The sequence below is a fragment of the Chiloscyllium plagiosum genome, unplaced genomic scaffold (genome assembly GCF_037043375.1).
Source record: "Chiloscyllium plagiosum isolate Xiang-an unplaced genomic scaffold, Cpla_swu_hap1 HiC_scaffold_26, whole genome shotgun sequence".
NCBI lineage: Eukaryota > Metazoa > Chordata > Chondrichthyes > Orectolobiformes > Hemiscylliidae > Chiloscyllium > Chiloscyllium plagiosum.
The window spans coordinates 9,603,319-9,630,024 of NW_028270164.1; the positions used below are offsets into that span (position 1 = coordinate 9,603,319).

Here is a 26,706-nt window from a genome sequence, read left to right on the forward strand (position 1 = left end):
GGCCTACTTCTGCTCCTACATTATCTGGCCTTATGCGTGTTTATGCAATGGTGGAGCAGGTTTGAGCCATTTCAGAGGTCAGCTCAGAGTCAGCCACATTGCTGTGCTTCTGGAGTTACAGAAAGGACAGGCCAGGTGAGGATGAGATATCTCCTTCTTTTGAGGGTATGAGTGAGCCAGATTTTATTTTTACAACAATCACCATCATAATCACCATATAATGAGACTAACTTTGTATTTCAGATACTTAGTGTCTACCTGCTGGCATGTCCCAAAGGCAGTAACCTTTGACCTCTGGATTACTAATTCAGTGTGATTGCCTGAACACCACTATCTCCCCCTCATTATTGCATAGGTAACTGATTGGAGATTAACAGAGAGATGGTACAACTGTACACTGGAAGATACAGAAGGAAGGAGTTACAGGGAGTGAGCTGGGATGGAAACTGCCAAAAGGGAGAAAAGTGCTCAAAGTGGATTGGCATCAGTGATCAGTTTAAGTTAAAGTGATTGGCTGTCTGGATGTCTAAGAGGTGATCAATATTGTGGAGTTAACTATATGGACTGACAGAATTCAGCAACGTTATTGATTTCCTGCTTTATTTCAGGCCTCAGAAGCAGAGAGCTGCCAACTTTGGGATCGATAATTCAGACCATGTAGAAGAGCTGGTCCTGACAGTACACAGGGTACTGAAGCTGAATGTGGTTCTTTTCTGGTTGAGGTGCCAGAAAATGACAGCACTGGCACATGTGCCACTACAGCCTGTCCAATCCAGATCCTTTTTTTGTTTTACTTGAAACATAAACCATTTGTAGCCAGGAAGTCCCAGGCTGTCAGATCTTAGCTAAGCACTATACAGCAATGGACTCCTTTTGAGTTCCACCTTGATCTCTTGCGACAGGTGAGTGACCTCTATTTACTGCCTGCTCACAGCCAAACATACCTCAAGGGACGAGGTGGGTAAAAGGCATTGAAGACTTTAATCAACATGATCATATTGAATGAACTGGAAGTAAATTTGATGAACTGAATGGTCTACTCAGGGCAACAGTGGAGTTACCTTAATATACATAAAAGAGAACTAAATAACTTGTTAAACGATGTACATCCATGAGTAGGAACCTGCTTCTCGGCAAACAGGACAAACCATTTAAAAAGAAATGCGAGAAAGCAGAAACAAAAACTGAAATTTTTTGGAAAAACTCAGCAGATCTAGCAGCATCTGTGGAGAAAAAGTAGAGTTAATATTTTGGGTTCAGTGATCCTTCTTCAGAATGAATATGTTTAAACCTTGGAGCTTCATTGAATTACTCAGAGGTTCAGGGGACCTATAGTTTGCTGTTGTTGGTTCCATGGTAACATTTCTGCCAGAGTTGATTTCCTAGCCAATTAGCATGTTTTTCTCTTGTAGGATTAATTGTTGTGATTTGGCATTCTTACATTTGTTCTGATGAGCCCAAAAAAATCTTCAGCAATACATTTCTTTTCAGCTAAGAGCATGAATGAATGCCAACTGGGACTAACCTCTGGTCTGATTATATTTTGCTGTAATTCCACCTTCCCAATAAACATCGTTGAGCTCAATATTTTCTCATTGTCACTGGTAGGAAGTAATCTTTAAATATGAGGCCCACAGAAATAATATTAAAGTTAGCAACGGTTTAATTGTCAAAAAGGGTCCCCATGGCTACACTCACTTAGGACTTCAGAAGCTAATCTTTCCCAACTTTTGGCTTAACATTCCCCTGTGCACCATCTTAACCCAGTTGTTATTTTAACACAGAGACATGTTAACTGAACATGTTAGCAGTGCAGCACCAGCTCAAATAAAACATGCCAAGTTTGTGTAGCTGTTTGGCTGCATCTTAATTCCGACACTGTGCCAGAATGGTTAACAGCTAGGGATGATGGGAAAAGTGGTCAACTTCATAGAGACTGTAGCTTCCTGTGTAAGGTAGAGCTAGACACTGCTGATGAAATAGGAATCTGTTGATAATGGCTGCTCTATAGCTTCTCCATCTTCGTGCTTATCAAAGTTACTGAATTAAAGACAGAAGACGGGGAGCAGTGAAACAATGTCTTGTCTATCTGACCCTTGAGTGGATGATGTGAGAGTCACAAAAGTCCTGGGCAGGAATTGAACTTCCTGGAGCTTTCAAGAAAAAACACAAAAATAGTGCTGTGAAGACATTGGGAGTGTAACCCAGGAACAACCATCACAGAAACAGGAGTGTGAACTCAGAGAGGGAGGACAGACCCAGCTGAGCCCGGCCACCTCTCCAGTATGGGCCATACCTAAGTCTCAGCAGTGAGTCTGCGGGAGCTTTGTTTGTAACCTGATGCAACTTGATGCTACAGTGTTAAACTGACTGAGTGGTAAATAAAGAAATTGATTGCAGTGTCAGGATAGACAATAGATAGATAGATAGACAATAGGAATAGGCCGTTCTGCCCTTCGAGCCTGCACCACCATTCAATATGATCATGGCTGATCATCCTTAATCAGTATCCTGTTCCTGCCTTATCTCCATAACCCTTGATTCCACAATCCTTGAGAGCTCTATCCAACTCTTTCTTAAATGAATTCAGAGACTGGGCCTCCACTGCCCTCTGGGGCAGAGCATTCCACACAGCCACCACTCTCTGGGTGAGGAGGTTTCTCCTCATCTCTGTCCTAAGTGGTCTACCCCGTATTTTTAAGCTGTGTCCTCTGGTTCGGCATTCACCCATCAGCGGAAACATGTTTCCTGCTGCCAGAGTGTCCAATCCTTTAATAATCTTATATGTCTCAATCAGATCCCCTCTCAGTCTTCTAAACTCAAGGGTATACAAGTCCAGTCACTCCAGTCTTTCAGTGTAAGGTAATCCCGCCATTCCAGGATTGACCTCATGAACCTACGCTGCACTCCCTCAATAGCCAGAATGTCTTTCCTCAAATTTGGAGACCAGAACTGCACACAGTACTCCAGGTGTGGTCTCACCAGGGCCCTGTACAGCTGCAGAAGAACCTCTTTGCTTCTATACTCAATCCCTCTTGTTATGAAGGCCAGCATGCTATTAGCCTTCTTCACTACCTGCTGTACCTGCATGCTTACCTTCATTGATTGGTGTACAAGAACACCCAGATCTCTCTGTACTGCCCCTTTACCTAAATTGATTCCATTTAGGTAGTAATCTGCCTTCCTGTTCTTGCCACCAAAGTGGATAACCATACATTTATCCACATTAAACTGCATCTGCCATGCATCTGCCCACTCACCTAACTTGTCCAGGTCACCCTGTAATCTCCTAACATCCTCATCACATTTCACCCTGCCACCCAGCTTAGTATCATCAGCAAATTTACTAATGTTATTGCTAATACCATCTTCTATATCATTAACATATATTGTAAAAAGCTGTGGTCCCAGCACTGATCCCTGCAGAACCCCACTGGTCACTGTCTGCCATTCCGAAATGGAGCCGTTTATCACTACTCTTTGTTTCCTATCAGCCAACCAACTTTCAATCCAAGTTAGTACTTTGCCCCCAATGTCATGCGCCTTCTTCAGGGCCTGTGCCCGAAATGTCGAATCTCCTGTTCCCTGGATGCTGCCTGACCTGCTGTGCTGTTCCAGCAATAAAGTTTCAGCCCTAATTCTGCTCACTAACCTCCTATGTGGGACTTTATCAAAAGCTTTCTGAAAGTCCAGGTACACTACATCTACTGGATCTCCCTCGTCCATCTTCAGAGTTACATCCTCAAAAAATTCCAGAAGATTAGTCAAGCATGATTTCCCCTTCATAAATCCATGCTGACTCTGACCTATCCTGTTACTACTATCCAGATGTGTCATAATTTCATCCTTTATAATAGACTCCAGCATCTTTCCCACCACTGAGGTCAGACTAACTGGTCTATAATTTCCTGCTTTCTCTCTCCCACCTTTCTTAAAAAGTGGTACAACATTAGCCACCCTCCAATCCGCAGGAACTGATCCCGAATCTATCGAACTCTGGAAAATAATCACCAACGCATCCACGATTTCTCGAGCCACCTCCTTCAGTACCCTGGGATGTAGACCATCAGGCCCTGGGGACTTATCAACCTTCAGACCTAACAGTCTCTCCAACACCAATTCCTGGCAAATATAAATTTCCTTCAGTTCAGGTCGTTCATGTTCATTGGTGTTAATCCAGGAGGGCAATGGACAACACTTGGTTAAAGAAAACAGCCGCTTTACTGAGAAAATGTGTCAAAACAATGATCAATTTGGCAGGGGGAAGATTCAGCCAAAAGATATACTTTTAAAATTGGCCAAGCCTTCCCACTATAACTCTGCATGATTAATAGCCCATACCAAACAATGCTTTTGCATGGGAGTTAAAGTTGGGCCCTCTGTGGTTGATTTGATATTCATGGGGCAAGAAGAGATTGCCAATTTGCTGACTTTCATACAGGGAGACAAAAGTTATCAGAGGTCAACAAGAATGAAGAGTTCAGGCCAGAATAAAATTGGTCATGACCGTTTTGAATAAGGGGCCTTATTCTGCTGCTGTGTGATTGTATATTTGTAACCAGTCCACAAAACAACAGCTTAGTCTTAGAAAGAGGACATTCAGCCCCTTCAGCCTGTTCTATCATCCAATGCAAGCATGACGGTCAACTCTAAATCTCCCTTTGTTTCTACAACCCATTATACTCTTGCCCACAGTAAAAATGTCTTATTCTAAATATTCACCTTTATCCTGAAGTGTGTTGCATTTCTGACACTGTAGGATAATGTTCTGATGGGAATGTCTCCCGGACACTCAAAATCCCTCCACTAGCACAGGGTTAAAATTGTGCCTTAAATGAGATTCTCTTGTATAACGCAACGTGAGACTCTGGATTTCTCTTCTCACCGTGAATGATGATCCGGCCCTGAGTTGAGTCTTTTCCTCTTGAATTTTCTGCCTCACACTCATACACGCCTTCATCTTCAAACTGTACATCGGGAATATGTAGGATGGGCTTGTTGATGGATTCCAAGATCTTGGAAGGCAGGGACCCATCAAGCTTCCTCCATTTGATGGTGGGCACAGGACTGGAAGATATAAAATGCTGGGATTATTCAAGGAAAGAAGGACTTTGACTTATATAGCACCACCACCTCAGGACAAGGTTCCAAAGCACTTTTATCAATTAAGTAGTTATTGTTAAGGAAACCAATTTATCAGCAGTTCTGCAACCAACAATGTGCTGAGTGACCGAACAACTGCTTGAGTGGTAGTGAATGAAGGGGAAAGTGAGGACTGCAGGTGCTGTAGATCAGAGCTGATAATGTGTTGCTGGAAAAGCGCAGCAGGTCAGGCAGCATCCAAGGAGCAGGAGCTCATGCTCGAAACGTCGATTCTCCTGCTCCTTGGATGCTGCCTGACCTGCTGCGCTTTTCCAGCAACACATTATCAGCGCTGGTGGTGAATGGAGGATACTTTTATAATCAGGGCACCAGGGAGAACTTTCCATTCCTTTTCAGAATTGTGCCATGGGACCTTTTATAAGCAGCTGAGAGGGGAGATGGAGCCTTGGTTTAATGCCTCATTCTGAAAGATGACATCCCTGACAATGCAACACTTCTCAGCCTTGCCCTCAGCCTGCTCCATGTATTTCCAAGGTCTCGTATTGGATTCTAATTACCAGGATTTGTTTTCTTTCTTTTTACGCAAACTTGTTTGTCGTGAGCTTCGGGGAAAAAAAAACCCTTGGTCACTGCAGTCACGGAATCAACAGCTGCGCAGTATGTGTATGTGTGGTGATGGACTTCACCTTTGACCTTGTTAAACGATGTCAAAGGCAGGTGTCCACAATCAGCCGCAAGTGTCATCAACGTTGTGATGCCGGCAACACATCAGCCCACCTGTGCACAGCAATATCCCACCAGCGGCAAATAAATAAGCAACCGGATGGTGAAACAAAAGCAGAAATTGCTGGGGAAACACAGCAGGTCTGGCATCATCTGTGGAGAGAGAGCAGAGTTAATGTTTGGGGTCCAGTGACCCTCATGGGGTTCACGGTCTGAGAGGGGAGGTGGGAGGAGGTGTCTGAGAGCCAGTAGCTTGACCTTTGTGTTGTAGAGGTCAATCCTTCAGGCAACAACAGCACCATCCTTATCGCAGGCTTGATGACAGAGCCAGGGTTGGATCTGCAGTTCAGAGTGCAGTCAGTTCAGAGGGAGATAAGTTTGAATGGGCAAGGGGGAGGGGCAGAGAAATTACGACAACCAATGTTATGTTAATATTTCTCAAAGAACAGATCGCGTACAGGTGAAAGGCCGGAAGGAGGGGTCCAGATGGAAAGAGAGTGTTGGAGGCAGATGAAGGCATCTGTGGGATGGGGAGAGGACTCTTTGTTCAAGAAATGGGCACAGATTTGGAGGTGATGGAAGAAAAATTCAACGTCATGTCATGCCAGAAATTCATTAAGGTAGGGACACAAAGGGGTAAAACTGAACCTTTTGTTGAGTGCATAACGTTCAGCATCAAGAGTGGAAGATCAGAATGGATAGTAAATCCATGACAGGAGGTGGGGTTACGAGAGAGGATAGACTCAGAGGGAAGGGGATGGAGTTCCAGAGGGGCGTGAGTATCTCTACAGTTGTTGCATTTATGTTCCTGAATGCCTGAAGGAAAAGAAAAGGTTTCTTGCTGGAACATTGAATGAGCTGGAGGTGCCCTGGGTGCAGGGCATCTCTGAGCCAATATGAGGCAGTGCAGATGGAGAGATCGAGAGTGTGTACCTATATATGGCAATGCGTGGCACTCAGTGTGGATCTCAGGATGCAGTGAGAGCAGCTGTCTGAGAAGCACTGTACAGTACATCACAGAGATACCTGGTAATGTTGTTGGTTGTAGTTCAAATGACAGATGGAGACAAGAATGTCATCATGGCACTCACCAGACATGGGTAATATGCTGGACCCTTTCTGAAGGCAACTTCCAGGCACCTATTCATAGTGATCCAATCAAGTTCCTTTGGTTAGAAGTCAAAATCCAATGATGTGTGTCACTCCAAATCGGGGTGGGTGGGTTCAATCTGGGCAGGCTCCCACACTTGCTGAGACTGGTACTCAGGTACTGGTATCTTCACTGATACTTGAAATGTGTTAGCCATTCTGCGCCTCTCTCTAACATATTCCAGATTTTGGAGGTATCGGTGCTTAGGCTGGGGGGGAGTGGTGGTATGGAGGGTGGGAATGCCTCTCCCTATTGCTACCCTCTCTGCCCCTGTCCTTAGGTCAGTTTCTGGTGGAAATCCCATGCAACCCTGGGTGCAGTAGGAGAGTGGAATACTTTTGGGCTGGGGAAACTCTCCAGCTACATACGCCTCACAAGCGAATGGATGTAATGTGATGGTAAAGTCATTTTGTTATCTCTTTGATCAATGAACTGCACCACCTAACCTTCAAAATCAAAACTAATTATTTTTACAGACAAAGTGGATATGAATTGCCCCAGGGCTAGAGTCCTGCTCTGACTCTGGTAGGAGTGTGGCAGAAACATAGAAAATAGGAGCAGGAGTAGGCCATTCGGCCCTTCAATATCATTGTTCTACCATTCAATATGATCATGGCTGATCATGCAACTCTGTGTCCTTTGTCTTTTTTCTCCCTCTCTCCTTTGATCCTTTGCGTCTTCAGAATTATATCTAATTCTATCTTGAAAGCATTCAATGTTTTGGCCTCAACTATGCCCTGTGGCAGAGAATTCCACTCTCTGGGTGAAGAAATTTCTCCTTATCTCAGCCCGTATGGTCTATCCCTAGACTGTGATCCCTGGTGCAGGATTCCCTTGTCATTGAAACCATCCGTCCTGTGTTTACCCTGCGTAGTCCTGTCAGAATTTTAAAGGTTTCTAAGAGATTCTCCCTAATTCTTCTAAACTCAAGTGAGTATTGTCCCAACTGATTTAGTCTTTCTTCATACATCAAAACACAGATTAGATTGCCAACTCTGCTCAATGTAATAAGGGAAGATCCTAAGAAATGGGAGCATTCAGTCCTTTGGTCTGCTTTCCCAGCAAACAAGATCAGATTTGATGTTTTACATCAACTCCAATTCTATGCCCTAATTCCATAAATCTTGATTCCTTGAGGTTTCATGAATTGATGCCCTGGCCTGCACTCTCGTCATTGGTTGTCCCATATATCAATGGTCTGATTATTTCATCATTCACAACCAATTAAAAAGTGAAAAGACTCTTCATGACTTGATTTCGAGCAAGCTGGTGAAGTAGTGGTCGTGTCACTTGACTAATAATCCAGAAAGTGAGGTGGGTTTGAATCCCCCAATGGCAGATGGTTAAGATTTGAATTCTTAAATCTTGGGACAAAAAACTAGCCTAATGGTGACCATGTCGCTTGTTGCAAAAGCCCATCTGGTTCACTGACATCCTTTAGGGAAGGAAATCTGCCATAATTAACTGGTCTGGTCTATAGGAGAAAGTCAGGTCTGCAGATGCTGGAGATCAGAGCTGAAAATGTGTTGCTGGAAAAGCGCAGCAGGTCAGGCAGCATCCAGGGAATAGGAGAATCGACGTTTCAGGCATAAGCCCTTCTTCAGGATTCCTGAAGAAGGGCTTATGCCCGAAACGTCGATTCTCCTGTTCCCTGGATGCTGCCTGACCTGCTGCGCTTTTCCAGCAACACATTTTCAGCTCTGGTCTGGTCTATAGGTTGTTCTTCTATAATGCATGTTTTGTCAATGCGAATTCACTGTAATGTGATTGACAAATTGGGGATGCCAACTGTTAAGCGCAAACTTTTGGAATGTGTGTAGGTGTAACATGGTTACATCGCCAACACTTTAAATGCTGTTTCTAACGCGCGATTTTTCTATAATGCGGAGTTGCACAAGATTGCAATAATCACGTTATTGAAGAACTGACTGTACATGTAACTCCAGACACACAATAATGGGTTAACTCTTAACTTCTTATGTTCTATGTTCTATGTTCTGGGCAATTATGCATGGGCAATAAATGCTGGTCTTGTCAATGAGGCCCATATCCTATTAACTAAAAACAAATTGGAACTTTCTTCTTTAGCATGTTTCCAACTGACAACCAGAAACAAAAAATATGGAAACGTTCTTTAAATATTCCAATGATGTCTTTATGGTCATTGTTCATGGTGTGTCCTGGAGATTAATCTCAAATGTCAAGAGTCTCCAGGACAGTCTTGGAGAATTTGCAATGGGGAGGCCAGGCCTCCTTGAGCAGGCCCCACCGTAATTCTGGAATTCCCGCTCCCAATAAGATGAGTGACATTGATTGAGTAGGGGAGAGAAGGTTGTGGGAGTCAAGCATAACGAGGAAAAACAGGATTATTTTGAGAGTCCCTTGGTTCAGTTGATTGTGGTGGTGGGGGAGATAAACAGTAAGGGAGAGAAAGATCCAGACATGAGGAGGTAGGAATGCAGAAAGCATGATGGGAATGTTCAAACATTATTCCTTTGCACCTGGGGCTGCAGGGACAGAAGTTTCAAAATGGAGCAAAGACCCAGAGAAACTCTCCTCATTCCCCAGTTACAGACCAGGGGTTGCTATATCCTTGGCATTCACTGTAATCATATTTCAATCTTCAAAACCAACACAACTTGCAGGTCAGACTTGCTTCATGCAGGTTGTTAGTTAGCTCACTTGACTGGATGGCTATGTTGTGTTACAGGGCGTGGGTTCAATTCTTATACCAGCTGAGGTTACCATGAAGGACTCTCCTTCTCAACCTCTCCCCTCACCTGAGGTGGAGTGACCCTCAGGTTAAACCACCCTCAGTTGTCTTTCTTTCTAATGAGAGAGTAGAACAGCTTCCTCTACTTTGGGGTGATCAGACTGCACCTGTCACAAATTGGGACTATGTTGATGGGATCAAAGTGATAAATTTAAACATTTACATCCACGCATCTGCTGGAGGTTTCTGGAGGAGTTAAGTAAGGAAATGTTCCCCTGTGTTCTATGTCATTAGAAAGACCTCTTTATAGATTGCCTCACTGACCTTTCATCTCCTCCATGCCAGCCTAATCAAATTGTGGAATCCAGCCCAAAAATGAAAGACTGTTTTAAAAGTTTGCTTGTAGAACATGGGTGTCACTGGCTGGGTCAGCATTTATTATCCCATTCCTAATTGCATTTCAGAGTCAACATATTGCTGTGGGTCTGGAGTCACAAGTAGGCCAGACCAGGGAAGGATGGCAGATTGCCTTCCCTGAAGGGGCAATAGTGACCCAGATGGGTTCCAACAATTGTCACATGGTCACCATAAGGCTAGCTTTTTATTGATTCAAATTTCATCATCTGTTATTGGAAGGATGTGAACCTATGTGCCCAGAACATTAACCAGGGTTTATGGATTACTAGTCCAGTGACAGTATCACTATGTCACCACATCTCACAGATTTACAATATTTCTATTGTGCCTCTTCCTTCACTCCTTCCCAGAACATCTTGACACCAAGAACAGCTACGTAAGAATCCTACTCATTGACTACAGTTCAGCCTTCAACACTGTTATCCCCTCGAGACTGATTACTAAAGAGACTGATCTTGGACTAAGTCTTACTCTCTGCAACTGGATCCTCAGTTTCCTGACCCAAAGGCCACAATCAGTGAAGATTGGGGACAATATTTCATCCTCACTAACACTCAACTCTGGAGCCGCCCAGGGGTGTGTATTCAGCCCCCTGCTGTACTCACTGTATACCCATGACTGCATCACCAAATACCAGACTAATGCCATTTACAAGTTCGCTGATAACACCACCATAGTCAGTCAAATCACAAATGGTGATGAAACTGACTACAGACAGGAGGTGGAAGACCTGGAAAATGGTGCACTGAGAACAACCTTGCTCTCAATGCCAGCAAAACCAAGGAACTCATTATTGACTTTTGGCGGAATGTTACTCATGTCCCTCTACACATTAACAGCACAGAGAGAGTGGAGAGTGTCAAGCTCCTGGGAGTGGTCATCAACAACAAGCTTTCTTGGACTCTTCATGTGGATGCACTGGTTACAAAGGCCTAACAATATCTTTTCTTCCCCAGTCAGCTGAGAAAATTTGGCATGACGGCGAATACCCTTGCCAACTTTTATAGGTGTGCCAACGAGAACATTCTGTCTGGTTGTATCACTACCTGGTATGGCAACTGTACCATTCAAGATCTGAGATGTTTACAGAGAGTGGTGAATTCAGCCCAGACAATCACAAATGCCAACCTCCCTTCTATAGAATCCATCTACCAGGCCCGCTGTCAAGGAAAGGCCGCCAGCATTCTCAAAGATCCATCCCACCCTAGTAATGTTTTTCTACAACCTCTACCATCGAGGAGAAGGTACAGAGGCCTGAACACATGCACCAGCTGGTTTTGAAACAGTTTCTACCCCACTGTTGTTAGAATACTGAATTAACTCAAAACTCTTAGCGTTCACCTGTACCTGTGCTTTTGTTTTTGCCGCTGTTTACCTATTATTTACTTATCTACGCTATTTAACTCTGTGATCTGTCTGCATCGCTCACAAAACAAAGCTTTTCACTGTGCCTCGATACACATGACAATAAATTCAATTCAATTCAATTCATAATCTTAGGGTGTTCCAAAGTGCTTTACAGCTAAACAAGAACTTGTCAAACTGCTCTAATATAGGAAATGTTACTGCATAGCAATCTCCCACAGACAACAAATGACCAGATATTCTACTTTATTGATACTGATTGAGGCACGAACACAGCCCGAAACACCAGCGAGATGTCCCTTGCTTCTGCTCGAAACAGCACTTTGGGATTGTTAATGTTATCTGAGATTTTATTGAGAAGGACAGCACCTCCAACTGGGCTGCAGTCTCTCAGTACTGCAAGGAAAATGTCGGTTTAGGTTTTCCACTTCGATCTCTGGAGGACAATTGTCAGTGTCTGATGGGGTAATCATACTATCCACTGAGCTACTATTTAACCTTTGCTGCAGCAAAGGAATTTTACATACATACTTTATGAAATGATCAGCAGAGATCCCAATGGTTACACTCTGTCAGGACCTTAATTGCGTCTGGAGATGCATTGTTTTATGTGTCCCATTAAGGGTTGTTTGTATGCTATTGTCACCCTGCCCATTAACTTGATTATTTTAAATGGACGCCGATTACATTAAAAGTAACACGCCAGGACATTTTACACAAACACATTTATCAATGTGTTTCCTCAAAACATACCAATGCCCATAAACAAACAGCCTTTATTTATTACAATAGCTTTTCTTAAAAAAAATCAAACAACTATCACCGTGGCAACAGTGCACTCCAGCTAAGACACCCTGTAAAGTTAATATAAGCTCACCCACGGCTTGTATTAGATGCTGGAATTACTACGTTCGACAGTATTCCCCCAAGGTATCTGAACCTTATATCTAGATTTCAGCATGATGTTCTTAGTACATCTAATGCCATTTCACAGCTGGCTGGCATTCAATGAATGAAATTAAATTTGAAACTGGGAGAAGTAGAACAATAAAGACAGGGGCGATTTGAAGAAGGTTTCTTGTTTTTATCAGCGAGGAACAGAATATTCTTCCAGTAACTGTGTTGAATGTCAATCGTTCCCAAAGCAAGCAGGACTGGAACCAGATGAATATTAATACACCCACTACACTAGAACAAAGTATATAGCTCAACTCCATTTCATCAAGAAAGCTTTGACATTACACACAGACTTTACCCCAACACGATAGTGTTCAGCCATTTGACTGATGTTTTATAATTGTTTTATCCGTATTGGAGAATTGTTACTGAGCAGCAGACTATTTGGCCCATCGTGCATATGCTCTCTGAATAAGTATCTCACCAATTGCCATTTGCCTGCCTTCTCCCTGTAACCCTGTTCATTGTTTTGTCCAAAATAATTACAGGGCCCACTGTTAAATACCTCAACTGAGCCTGCCTCTCAAGCAAGACATTCCAAATCCAAACCAGTTGCTGTGTGACAATGGTATTTCCTTATGTCGCATTTGCTTCTTTAAACCTTTAAATCTCTGCCCTCTTATTCTCAATCCTTCACAGGTAGGGACATTTTTACCACCTCTATTCTGTCCTGATCGCTCATGGTTTTGAATTTTCAATCAGACTTCCTCTTAATTCCGGCTTGACCTTGCTATCTTTATTATTGCAATTCCACATTCCTAGAGCAGTTCTCATACACCTTGTCTGTATCCTGAGGTTACCTCTGACCCAGAAACTGAACTGGGTTAGCCATACAAACACAGTGACTACAAATGCAGGTCAGAGGCTAAGAATTCTGCAAGCTGCCTGCTGACCCCCCCAAAGCTGTCCTCCATCTGCAAGGCAAATTCAGGAGCATGGTGGAATATTTCGCACTTACCTGGATCAGTGCTGCTCCAAAAATAGCTCCAGGAAGGCACGGTGACTTACTGCTGCCTTACAGCACCAGGGACCTGGGTTGGATTCCACCCTCGGGTGACTGTCTGTGTGGACTTTGCATGTTGTCCCCGTGTCCATGTACATTTCCACTGGGGTTTCCGGTTTTCTCCCACAGTCTCAAGATGTACAGGTTAGGGTGGATTGGCCATGCTAAATTGCCCATAGTGTCCAGGGATGTGCAGGCTAGGTGGGTTAACCATGGGAAATGCAGGGCTACAAAGACAGGGTAGGAATGTGGGTATGGGTGGGATGGCCTTCGGAGGATCGGTGTGGACATGATGGGCTGAACTGCCTGCTTTCACACTGTAGGGATTCTATGATTCTATGGAAAGGGTCTTGTGAGGGAGCCGTGGTTTAATAAGGAATTGGAATCCCTTGTTAAATGGAAGAGGGCGGCCTATGTAAAGATGAGGCGTGAAGGTTCAATTGGGGCGATTGAGAGTTATAAGGTAGCCAGGAAGGACCTGAAGAGAGAGCTAAGAGCAGCAAGGAGGGGACATGAAAGGTCCTTAGTTGGTAGGATCAGGGAAAACCCTAAGGCTAAAACCCTAACCCTATAGGTATGTCAGGAATAAAAGAATGACTAGGGTAGGAATAGGTCCAGCCAAGGATAGTAGTGGGAAGTTGCGTGTGGAGGCTGAAGAGATCAGGGAGACACTGAATGAATACTTTTCGTCAGTATTCACTCAGGAACAGGACATTGTTGCCGATGTGAATACTGAGTCACAATTAAATAGAATAAATGGTTTTGAGGTAAGTAGGGAAGAGGTGTTGGAAATTCTGGAAAGGGTGAAAATAGATAAGTCCCCTGGGCCTGATGGCATTTATCCTAGGATTCTCTGGGAAGCAAGGGAGGAGATTGCAGAGCCATTGACCTTGATTTTTATGTCCTCGTTGTCTACAGGAATAGTGCCTGTAGACTGGAGGATAGCAAATGTGGTTCCCTTGTTCAAGAAGGGGAGTAGGCATAACCCTAGTAACTATAGGCCGGTGAGTCTCACTTCTGTTGTGGGCAAAGTCTGAGAGAGAATTGTAAGGGTTAGGATTTATGAACATCTGGATAGGAATAATGTGATCAAGGATAGTCAGCATGGTTTTGTGAAGGGCAGGTCGTGCCTCACAAACCTTATTGAATTCTTTGAGAAGGTGACTAAGAAGGTGGACGAGGGGAAAGCGGTCGATGTGGTGTATATGGATTTTAGTAAGGCGTTTGATAAGGTTCCCCATGGTAGGCTACTTTAAAAAATACGGAGGTATGGCATTGAGGGTGAGTTGGAGGTTTGGATTAGGAATTGGCTGGCTGGAAGAAGACAGAGGGTAGTAGTTGATGGTAAAGGTTCATCTTGGAGTGGCGTTACTAGCGGTGTTCCGCAAGGATCTGTTTTGGGACCATTGCTGTTTGTCAGTTTTATAAATGGCCTGGAGGAGGGGCTAGAAGGTTAGGTGAGCAAGTTTGCGGATGATACGAAAGTCGGAGGAGTTGTTGACAGTGAGGAAGGATGTGGAAGGTTACAGCGGGATATAGATAAGCTGCAGAACTGGGCAGAAAGGTGGCAAATGGAGTTCAATGTAGCTAAGTGTGAGGTGATTCACTTTGGTAAGAGTAACAAAAAGATGGGGTACTGGGCTAATGGTCGGATACTTGGTAGTGTGGATGAGCAGAGGGATCTTGGTGTCCATGTACACAGATCTCTGAAAGTTGCCACCCAGGTAAATAGTGTGGTGAAGAAGGCATATGGCGTACTGGCTTTTATTGGTAAAGGAATTGAGTTCCGGAGCCCTGAAATCATGTTGCAGTTGTATAAGACTGTGGTGTGGCCGCATCTGGAGTATTGTGTGCAGTTTTGGTCGCCATACTATAGGAAGGATGTGGAGGCACTGGAACGGGTGCAGAGGAGGTTTACCAGGATGTTGCCTGGTATGGTAGGAAGATCGTATGAGGAAAGGCTGAGGCACTTGGGGTTGTTTTCATTGGAGAAAAGAAGGTTTAGGGGTGACTTGATAGAGGTGCACAAGATGATTAGGGGTTTAGATAGAGTTGACCGTGAGAACCTTTTTCCACGTATGGAGTCAGCTATTATGAGGGGGCATAGCTTTAAATTAAGGGGTGGTAGGTATAGGACAGATGTTAGGGATAGGTTCTTTACTCAGCGAGTCGTGAGTTCATGGAATGCCCTGCCAGTAGCAGTGGTGGACTCTCCCTCTTTATGGGCATTTAAGCAGGCATTGGATAGGTATATGGAGGATAGTGGGCTAGTGTAGGTTAGGTGGGCTTGGATCGGTGCAACATCGAGGGCCAAAGGGCCTGTACTGCGCTGTGTTCTTCTATGTTCTATGTTCTATAATGATCAAGAAGCTTGATACCACCCAGGATAAGGCAGGTCATTGGAGTGGTACCCCATTGATCACAGTCCACATTCACTCCTTCCACAATTGGCGCATAGTGGAGCAAGCATGCATCATTTATAAGATGTTTGGCGGCACGGGGACTCAGTGGTTAGCACTGCTGCCTCACAGCACCAGGGACCCAGATTTGATTCCAGCCTCAGGTGACTGTCTGTGTGGAGTTTGCACATTCTCCCCGTGTCTGCGTGGGTTTCCTTCGGGTGCTCCGGTTTCCTCCCACAATCCATAGATGTGCAGGTCAGGGTGAATTGGCCTTGCTAAATTGCCCATATTATCAAGTGCATTAGTCAGTGAGGGTGGGTTGCTCTTCAGAGGGTCAGTGTGGACTTGTTGGGTCGAAGTGCGTGTTTCCATACTGTCGGTAATCTAATCTAATCTAATCTAGCACCTTCGAAACTCGTGCTCTTTGCCACCTAGTAAAGGAAGGAGAGTAGATACACAGGAACAAAATAATCTTCAAGTTCCCCTCTAGGCTACACATTGTCCTGACTTAGAACTATATTGCTGTTTCTTCACTGTCGCTGGGTCAAAATACTAGAATCCCTTCCTGGCTTGCTGGTGTCTCACCATCCCACAGTGTGCACTGTGTTGAGCTGGAATCTCACCATGACCTTCTCCTGGACAATTAGACAGTGGAAATTAGTGCTGGTCTGTCCAGCAACAGCTGAACAAATTCAAGAAAATACTCTCTCCAAAGCCTTCACATCCTTACTAAAATGTGGCACCCAAAGCTGGGCTGCAGTGCAACAAACTTCACAACAAGGGGTAAAGGAAGATTCAAATTTGGAAAAGAAAATCTAAAGCAAAACCATTGGGAAAATGCCAGCTATGGAACAAGTGTCAATGTATTGATCACTGTGTTCTGTAAATGGTGGGTATTAGTCAACATATAAATGTATGAATTAGCAGAAAAAGTGGACGATTCAGCCCCACCATTCAATAAGGTCATAGCTGATTTGTCTGTGCGTCAGTTTCCACATTACAATCTACCCTGACAACCCTTGATTCCTCTGCCTAACAAGATTCTATCTGACTGAAACAGAAATTGTTTGAGAAACTCAGCAGGTCTGGTGGCTTCTGTGAGAAGAAAGCAGAGTTAATGTTTCGAATCCAATGACTCTTTATTAGAACCAGAGTCTTTGTCTTAAAAATATTCCATGACCCCTCCATCACTGACCTCTGAGACAGAGTTAAGATTAGAGTGGTGCTGGAAAAGCACAGCAGGTCAGGCAGCAACCAAGGAGCAGGAGAATCAACGCTTCATGCAAAAGCCCTTCATCAGAGTTGAAAAACCCCCTGAGAGAAGAAATTCTCCTCATTTCTCTCCTGGAAGGGTGATCCCTAATTTCTAAACAGCCCCACAGTTCTAGACTCACCCTCAACAGAAACCATCCTTTTCACGACCACTTTGCCAAGACTGTTCAGGATCTTGTACACTTCAATCAAGTCACCCTTCATTCTTCTAAACTTAGATTGGAAACAAGTCAGCCCAAATTCTTATTTTAAGACGGTCTCTCATTCCAGATACCGAACTATGAAACCTCCTCTTCCAGTGCACTTACATCCTTCCTTAAACAAAGAGACCAAAACTGCACGCAGTATGCGAGATGTGCTTTCACTATGACCCTGTATAACTGAAATATAACTAACTCACTTTTATCATCACTTCACTTCCCTGTCCACCCTACTCACCTTTCCCACCTTTTCTTATTGTAAATGTGTACCTTCCTCAGTGGATTTCAAAGTGGCTACAGAACAGATCATAGAGTATAGAACTTATTCCTGAAAAGGGGCTATGTGGTTTCCTGGTGGTCTCCATTCCTGGATTCCCGGATCCATCCCGGATGCTTCAGAACAGAAGACTCTTGGCCAGTGATGGAGAATTCATTTAAAGGTAAGTATCTATTAATTGGTTTGCCGAGGAACAGAAATAGGGATTCTAATCCTGATTGGAAAATCAAGGCCACTAGGAACCTACAACAAAGAATGAGGCCATTTAGTTCCTTATCCTGGGTCAACTCTTTGAAATCCCAACCCACTTAATCTCTATCCACAGCCCTGAAGGTTGAATCATTCTGAACATGCCCCGGTCTCCTGCCTGACGAAGGGCAACCTTGCTTCAGAGGTATTGCAAAGAAGGTTCACTTGACTGATTTTTGGGATGAGGGGATTGTCCTCTAAGGTTGACTAGAACAAACCTTTCTGCCCTAGAGTTAAGGAACAAGACTCACTGAAACATATAAAATTGTTGAAGGGTAATTTGCCTAGACTGGGGAATCTAGAAGACAAGGCTGTAGTCTGAAGACAAAAGACTAGCCATTGTGGGCTCAAATAATGAGAAATATCTCACTTAAAGGATGGTGAAATGTTTGGGATTCTCTACCAAAAGAGTTATGGATTCTCAGTATTTTCAGGATTTGGAGATGCTATGCTCAAACTGTCAGGAAATATATAAATGCCAGATTCATCAGCCATACCCACAAGGTAGAGCAAAACATCACCCATTCACAACACAGTGCCATCCAGGCTCTCAAAACCAATGACAACATGGTCATCAAACCAGCAGATAAAGGAGGAGCCATTGTCATTCAGAATAGAACAGATTTCTGCAAGGAAGTGTACCGACAACTGAACAACCAGGAACACTACAGGCAACTACCAGCTGATCCGACCAAAGAACACACCTGAGAATTAAACACATTGATCAGAACTTTGGATCCAATCCTTCAGAGCTCCCTACGCGCCCTCATCCCACATACTTCTCGTGTAGGCGACTTCTACCGCCTTCCAAAGGTACACAAAGCCAATACACCAGGACGTCCCATCGTGTTGGGCAATGGGACCCTATGTGAGAATCTCTCCGGCCATGTGGAAGGCATCGTGAAACCTATTGTACAGGGGATCTCCAGCTTCTGTTGCGACACTATGGATTTCTTACAGAAATTCAGCACCCACGGACCAGTCGAACCGGGAACATTCCTCGTCACAATGGACGTTTCCGCACTCTACACCAGCATCCCCCACAAGGATGGCATCGTGGCAACAGCCTCAGTACTCAACACCAACAACTGCCAGTCTCCAAACACCATCCTACAACTCATCCGCTTTATCCTCGATCATAACGTCCTCACCTTTGACAACTAATTCTTCATCCAGACACACAGAACAGCCATGGAGACCAAATTTGCTCCCCAATATGCCAACATTTTTATGCACATGTTCGAACAAGATTTCTTCTCTATGCAGGATCTCCAACCAACATTGTACACCAGGTACATTGACGACATTTTCTTCCTCTGGACCCATGGCGAGGAATCACTGATAAAATTACACAGTGACATCAACAAGTTTCATCCCACCATCAAACTCACCATGGACTACTCTCGATTGTCTGTCTCATTCTTGGACACATGCGTCTCCATCAAGGATGGATACCTCAGCACCACACTCTACCGCAAACCCACAGACAACCTCACAATGCTACACTTCTCCAGCTTTCACCCAAAACATATTAAAACAGCCATCCCCTATGGACAAGCCCTACGCATACACCGGATCTGCTCAGATGACGAGGAATGTGACAGACACCTGGAAGTACTCAGGGATACCCTCACAAGAACGGGGTACGATGCTCAACTCATCGACCGCCAGTTCCGACATATCACAGCAAGGAACCTTAATGACCTCCTCAGGAGACAGACACAGGCTGCAACTGACAGGGTACCCTTCGTTGTTCAGTACTTTCCAGGGGCTGAAAAATTACGCCATGTTCTTCATGACCTGCAACACATTATCAATGAGGATGAGCACCTCACCAAGACCTTCCCCAAACCGCCACTACTTGCCTTTAAACAACCGCCAAACCTCAAACAGATCATTGTTCATAGCAAGCTGCCCAGCTCTCAGGACAACTCCATACAACCCTGTCACGGTAGGCGCTGCAAGACATGTCAGAGTGTGGACATAGATACCACCATTACGTGTAGGGACACCTCCCACCTTGTACATGGCAGGTACTCATGTGACTCAGCCAACACTGTCTATCTTATACGTTGCAGGCAAGGATGCCCGGAGGCATGGTACATTGGAGAGACCGAGCAAAGGCTACGGCAACGGATGAATGGGCACCGCACAACAATCAACAGACAGGAGGGTTCCCTCCCAGTTGGGGAACACTTCAGTGGTCCAGGACATTCAGCCTCGGATCTTCGGGTGACCATCCTCCAAGGTGGACTTCGGGACAGGCAGCAGAGGAAAGTGGCCGAGCAGTGGCTGATAGCTAAGTTCGGTACCCATAGGGAGGGCCTCAACTGGGACCTTGGGTTCATGTCACATTACAGGTGATCACCATTGCACTACACACACACACAGATATTCCTACACACACACACTCTCACATACACACGGACACAGGTACACACAGACGCGCACACAGACACCCACACACACCCTTATAGACACACACATTCCCACACTCACACATGCACCCCCTCACAGACTTAAGACACTCTGCACTCACTACACACACACACACACACACTTTCTCACACTCACAACCCCCACCCCAGACAGACACACACACACACACACACACACAGACAGACAAAGACCCACATGCACACATATATTTTGTGTGGTGAATTTGTACTTGCAGAGTTACATTGCACTTTGCTCAAAAACTGCATACATTCATGTAGAACTCTGAGCTCAAAAACTGCATGCATTTATGTAAAACCCTGTTATCTCACTTTTTAGATTAGAATCAATCTAAACGTCAGGTCATAGACAGAGAACACAGGGGGCCAACACCTTCAACATATTGTTTAGCTATCACCATTGTTAACAGCTAACCTGAGAATGCAACTTTTAAAAAAAGGGTTTTGTTATTTACACATGAAAGAAGTGAAACTAATACTGTATTCTAACAGATGAAAGGCTTAACAGACAATCAATTTTTCAATGTATAATTTCAGTTACATCACACTGCAAATTTTTGCTATAAATTCTATGTTACGGTCGAGCCCTCCACTATCACCTGATGAAGGAGCGTCGCTCCGAAAGCTAGTGTGCTTCCAATTAAACCTGTTGGACTATAACCTGGTGTTGTGTGATTTTTAACTCAGAATTTCAGAGTTTGGTAGATTTTTGCACCCTGAAATAATCAAAGACAATGAGGTGGGGGAAGTGGGTGTTGTTGTATATGGGTGTGTGGAGTTGAATTATGACCTTAATGAATGACAGAACATAGTTGAAAGAATGAATAACTTACTCTAGTTCTTACTGCTGATTGCCCAATTCCCCTTCTAAGTCAATCTCAATTTTGAGAGTGAAACACATTGGAATTTGATTCACTCACTTTCCAAAGGCAAAGCACTCCAGGTTCAGTGACTGTCCAGCCAATGCATAGGTTTCAGAGGGGAATTTCACCCGAATGTGAGGAGAATGCATCCTGGTTTCACCTGGAGAACAAGACAAAAAAACACATTAGAGAGATTCTCGAAGGAGAAGATCTGTCACACGGTGATGGAGATTGAAGGAACAAAGGCCTTTTAACCTTGTGGTGTTTTTTTGACTCAGTTCAACATCATCCAGTGCTGTTACAAGCCATCATCTGACTGAAACTTTTAGACTAGCTCCTGAAGCTGAAGCTTATTCAGATAACTACAATCGCTGGATTATGCATCCATGCTGAAAATCAGAGCTGGTCTCTCTGGGCAATTTGTAGCCTCATAGAATAGTCACAGCACAAAAGGGAGTTATTCAGCCAACTCACCATAACAGCTATTCCCACTCTCCTGTCTATCCCTTCTTTCCCCTTAGAAATGATCACTTTCCCTTTTGAAACCCAGGATTGAATCTGCCTCGATCACACTCCGAGTCAATTGGCAGCTTGTGAAAATGCCTTTCCACACAGTCTTTGCTGTTTCCTTTGTCAATCGTGAATAGGTGTCACTGATTCCCAAGACATCCCCCAGAGACTACAGTTTCTCCCTGTTCACTCTGCCCAGTGATGTCATGACATTATACACCTCCATCAAACGTCCCCTCTACCTTATGATGGAGAACAGCCCCAACTTCTCCAATTTATCAAGTATCTTATCCTTAGTAAATTGTTCACAAATCTGCATTCTAGCCGTCAGGTCCCTGAGATTCCAAACTCTAAAATTCCTACCCCAAATCTCTTCCTTCTTCTTCACATTTATGATCAAATCAATGACCTTATTTGGCCAATCTTCAGGCTGCCTGCCGGAATAAGTTCCATGTGGTGATACCACTGGTCCGATAACAGGCCTGTCAACTGCTTTGGGACGTTTTATTACATTAAATATATAAATGCAAGTTGTTATGGAATGACAAATGAGGATTAACAGAAATGAACTTCATGCCACCCCTTTAAGTCTCCTTCCCGTTGCCCCAGTGTTGAACCTCCAATTCCCCTCGTCTTTGTGCATGTCTCCCCCTCACTGCTACGTTGGCCCCGTGTGCCATCCACAGCCACATGCGTGTGGACATTGCTGGTGAGAGAGTCTTAAATTAAACATTGTAAGCCAGTCCTATCCTGGAGGTTCGGGCACTAAGGTTGAAAACTCTGTTTAGCCTTTCGACAGACCTGACGTCACAGGAAAAGGTCCACCCTTTCATCTCCATGTGCTTGATGCATTTCAATACAAACTGTTCATTGGGAGAGACTTACACAATTATGGGGATACGAGAGGGTAGTGGAACTAACTGGATGGCTCTTTATAAGTGGTAGCATGGGCATGATGGGCTGAATAGCCTCCTTTGAAGTTGTATCACTCTTTGACTCTACATAGGGAGACAGAGACACAGTGGTCATCCACTGTATGGATAATCTAGAAAGTCCAAGCAATTGGTCATAGACCAAAGGATCAAACCCTACCACAGCAACTGATGGGATTTGATCAGCCATGATCATAGAGTCATAGAGTTGTACAGCATGGAAACCGACCCTTCGGTCCAACCCCTCCATGCTGACCAGATATCCCAACCCAATCTAGTCCCACCTGCCAGCACCAGGCCCATATCCCTCCAAATCCTTCAAACCCTATTATTGAATGTTGGAGCAGGCTTGAAGGGCTGAGTGGCCTACTCCTGCTCCTTTTTCTCTGCTTCAATGTCTAACAAATCTGGAATTAAAAGTCATGATTTGAAGATGCCGGTGTTGGACTGTGGTGTACAAAGTTAAAAATCACACAACACCAGGTTATAGTCCAACAGGTTTAATTGGAAGCACTAGCTTTCGGAGCGACGCTCCTTCATCAGGTGGTTGTGGAGGACACAATTGTAAGGCACAGAATTTATAGCAAAAGTTTACAGTGTGATGTAACTGAAATTATACATTGACAAACACCTTGATTGTTTGTTGACACTTTCATCTGTTAGAATCACCATGATAGTTTCACTACTTTCAGATGTAAATCACAAAACTTTTTTTTAAAAGTTACATTCTCAGGTTAATTGTAACAATTGGTGTCAGCCAGATAATATGTTGAAGGTGTTAGCCGCCTGTGTTCCCTGTCTGCCGAGAGAGGCCGATAGCTAAGTTCGGTACCCATAGGGAGGGCCTCAACCGGGACCTTGGTTCATGTCACATTACAGGTGACCACCATTGCACTATACACACACATAGATACTCCTATACACACACACACAGGCACTCCTATACACACACACAGGCACTCCTATACACACACACACACAGACAGGCACTCCTATACACACACACAGACAGGCACTCCTATACACACACACACACACACACAGACAGGCACTCCTATACACACACACACACAGATACTCCTACACACACACAGGCACTCCTATACACACACACACACAGATACTCCTACACACACACAGGCACTCCTATACACACACACACACACACAGACAGGGGCACTCCTACACACACAGACAGGCACTCCTATACACACACACACACACACACACAGATACTCCTACACACACACAGGCACTCCTATACACACACACACACACACACAGACAGGGGCACTCCTACACACACACACACACAGACAGGCACTCCTATACGCACACACAGACAGGCACTCCTATACACACACACACACACAGACAGGCACTCCTATACACACACACACACACAGACAGGGGCACTCCTACACACACAGACAGGCACTCCTATACACACACACACACACACACACAGATACTCCTACACACACACAGGCACTCCTATACACACACACACACACACACAGACAGGGGCACTCCTACACACACACACACACAGACAGGCACTCCTATACACACACACACACAGGCACTCCTATACACGCACACACACACACAGACAGGGGCACTCCTACACACACACACACACACACAGACACACACAGGCACTCCTATACACACACACACAGAGACAGGGACACTCCTACACACACACAAAGACAGGCACTCCTATACAGACACACACACACACAGGCACTCCTATACACACACACAGGCACTCCTATACACACAGACAGATACTCCTACACACACACACACACACACACAGGCACTCGTACACACACACACACACACATAGACAAGCACTCCTATACACACACACAGGCACTCCTATACACACACACAGGCACTCCTATACACACACACACAGATACTCCTACACACACACGCACACACACAGGCACTCCTATACACATACACAGATACCCCTACACACACACACACACGCACTCCTATACACACACCCACACAGGCACTCCTACACACACACATATATTCAGACACACATATACACAGACGCACACAGACACTCACACACACTCCTACAGACACACACACACTCCCACACTCACACATGCATCCTCTCACAGACTTAGACCACTTTACACTCAAACACACATATACACTCTCTCTCACAGACACTCACAATCCCCCACCCCAGACACACACACACATTCCACCCTGACCTTAAATTTACCTGGACCATCTCTGAAATCTCCCTCCCCTTCCTGCACCTCTCCATCTCCATTAATGACAACCGACTTGACACCAACATTTTTTACAAACCCACCAACTCCCACAGCTACCTGGATTACACCTCTTCCCACCCTACCTCCTTCAAAAATGCCATCTTGTATTCCCAATTCCTCCGCTTCCGCGGTATCTGCTCCCAGGAGGACCAGTTCCACCATAGAACACACCAGATGGCCTCCTTCTTTAGAGACCGCAATTTCCCTTCCCATATGGTTAAAGATGCCCTCCAACGCATCTCGTCCACATCCCGCACCTCCGCCCTCAGACCCCATCCCTCCAACCGTAACAAGGACAGAACACCCCTGGTGCTCACCTTCCACCCTACCAACCTTCGCATAAACCAAATCATCCGCCGACATTTCTGCCACCTCCAAATGGACCCCACCCCTTTCCGCCTTCCGCAAAGACCGTTCCCTCCGTGATTACCTGGTCAGGTCCACGCCCCCTACAACCCACCTTCCCGTCTTGGCACCTTCCCCTGCCACCGTACTGTAAAACCTGTGCCCACACCTCCTCCACCACCTCCATCCAAGGCCCTAAAGGAGCCTTCCACATCCATCAAAATTTTACCTGCACATCCACCAATATCATTTATTGTATCCGTTGCTCCCGATGCGGTCTCCTCTACATTGGGGAGGCTGGACACCTCCTAGCAGAGCGCTTTAGGGAACATCTCTGGGACACCCGCACCAATCAACCACACTGTCCTGTGGCCCAACATTTCAACTCCCCCTCCCACTCTGCCGAGGATATGGAGGTCCTGGGTCTCCTTCACCGCCGCTCCCTCACTACCAGACGCCTGGAGGAAGAATGCCTCATCTTCCGCCTCGGAACACTTCAACCCCAGGGCATCAGTGTGGACTTCAACAGTTTCCTCATTTCCCCTTCCCCCATCTCACCCTAGTTCCAAACTTCCAGCTCAGCACTGTCCCCATGACTTGTCCTACCTGCCTATCTTCTTTTCCACCTATCCACTCCACCCTCCTCCCTGACCTATCACCTTCATCCCCTCCCCCACTCACCTATTGTACTCTATGCTACTTTCTCCCCACCCCCACCCTCCTCTCATTTATTCCTCCACCCTTCAGGCACTCTGCCTGTATTCCTGATGAAGGGCTTTTGCCCGAAACGTCAATTTTCCTGCTCCTCAGATGCTGCCTGAACTGCTGTGCTTTTCCAGCACCACTCTAATCTAGGCACACACTCCTACAGACACATACACTCCCACACTCACACATGCACCCTTTCACAGACTTAGACACTCTACACTCACATACACACACATTTACATTCTCTCTCACACTCACAACCCCCCACCCCCGACAGACAGACACACACATACACAAACCGACATGCACACATATACATGTACGTTTGTGGGATGAATTTGTACTTGCAGAGTTACATTGTACTTTGCTCACAAACTGCATGAATCCATGTAGGACTCTGTTAACTCACTTTTTAGATTAGAATCAGTTTAAACATTATGGCACAGACAGGGAACACAGGCGGCTAACACCTTCAACATATTATCTGGCTGACACCAATTGTTACAGTTAACCTGAGAATGTAACTTTTAAAAAAAGTTTTGTGATTTACATCTGAAAGTAGTGTAACTGTCATGGTATTCAAACAGATGAAAGACTCAACAAACAATCAAGGTATTTTTCAATGTATAATTTCAATTACATCATACTGTAAACGTTTGCTATAAATTCTGTGCCTTACAATTGTTTTCTCCACAACCACCTGATGAAGGAGCGACGCTCCGAAAGCTAGTGCTTCCAAATAAACCTGTTGGACTATA

General features: G+C 44.8%; 1 protein-coding gene across 2 annotated transcripts in view; it reads right to left on the bottom strand.

Moving 5' to 3' along the window:
• The window catches only part of cntn2 (contactin 2), a 234,604-nt gene that overhangs the window by 67,137 nt on the left and 140,761 nt on the right, over positions 1-26,706 (bottom strand). For both annotated transcript variants that reach the window (XM_043716479.2, XM_087973467.1), the window contains exons 7-8: positions 21,208-21,310; positions 4,886-5,067 (exon numbers count right to left, since the gene is read on the bottom strand). In XM_043716479.2, the coding sequence (XP_043572414.2) occupies positions 4,886-5,067; positions 21,208-21,310 (285 nt within the window). The remainder of the gene's footprint in view (positions 1-4,885; positions 5,068-21,207; positions 21,311-26,706) is intronic.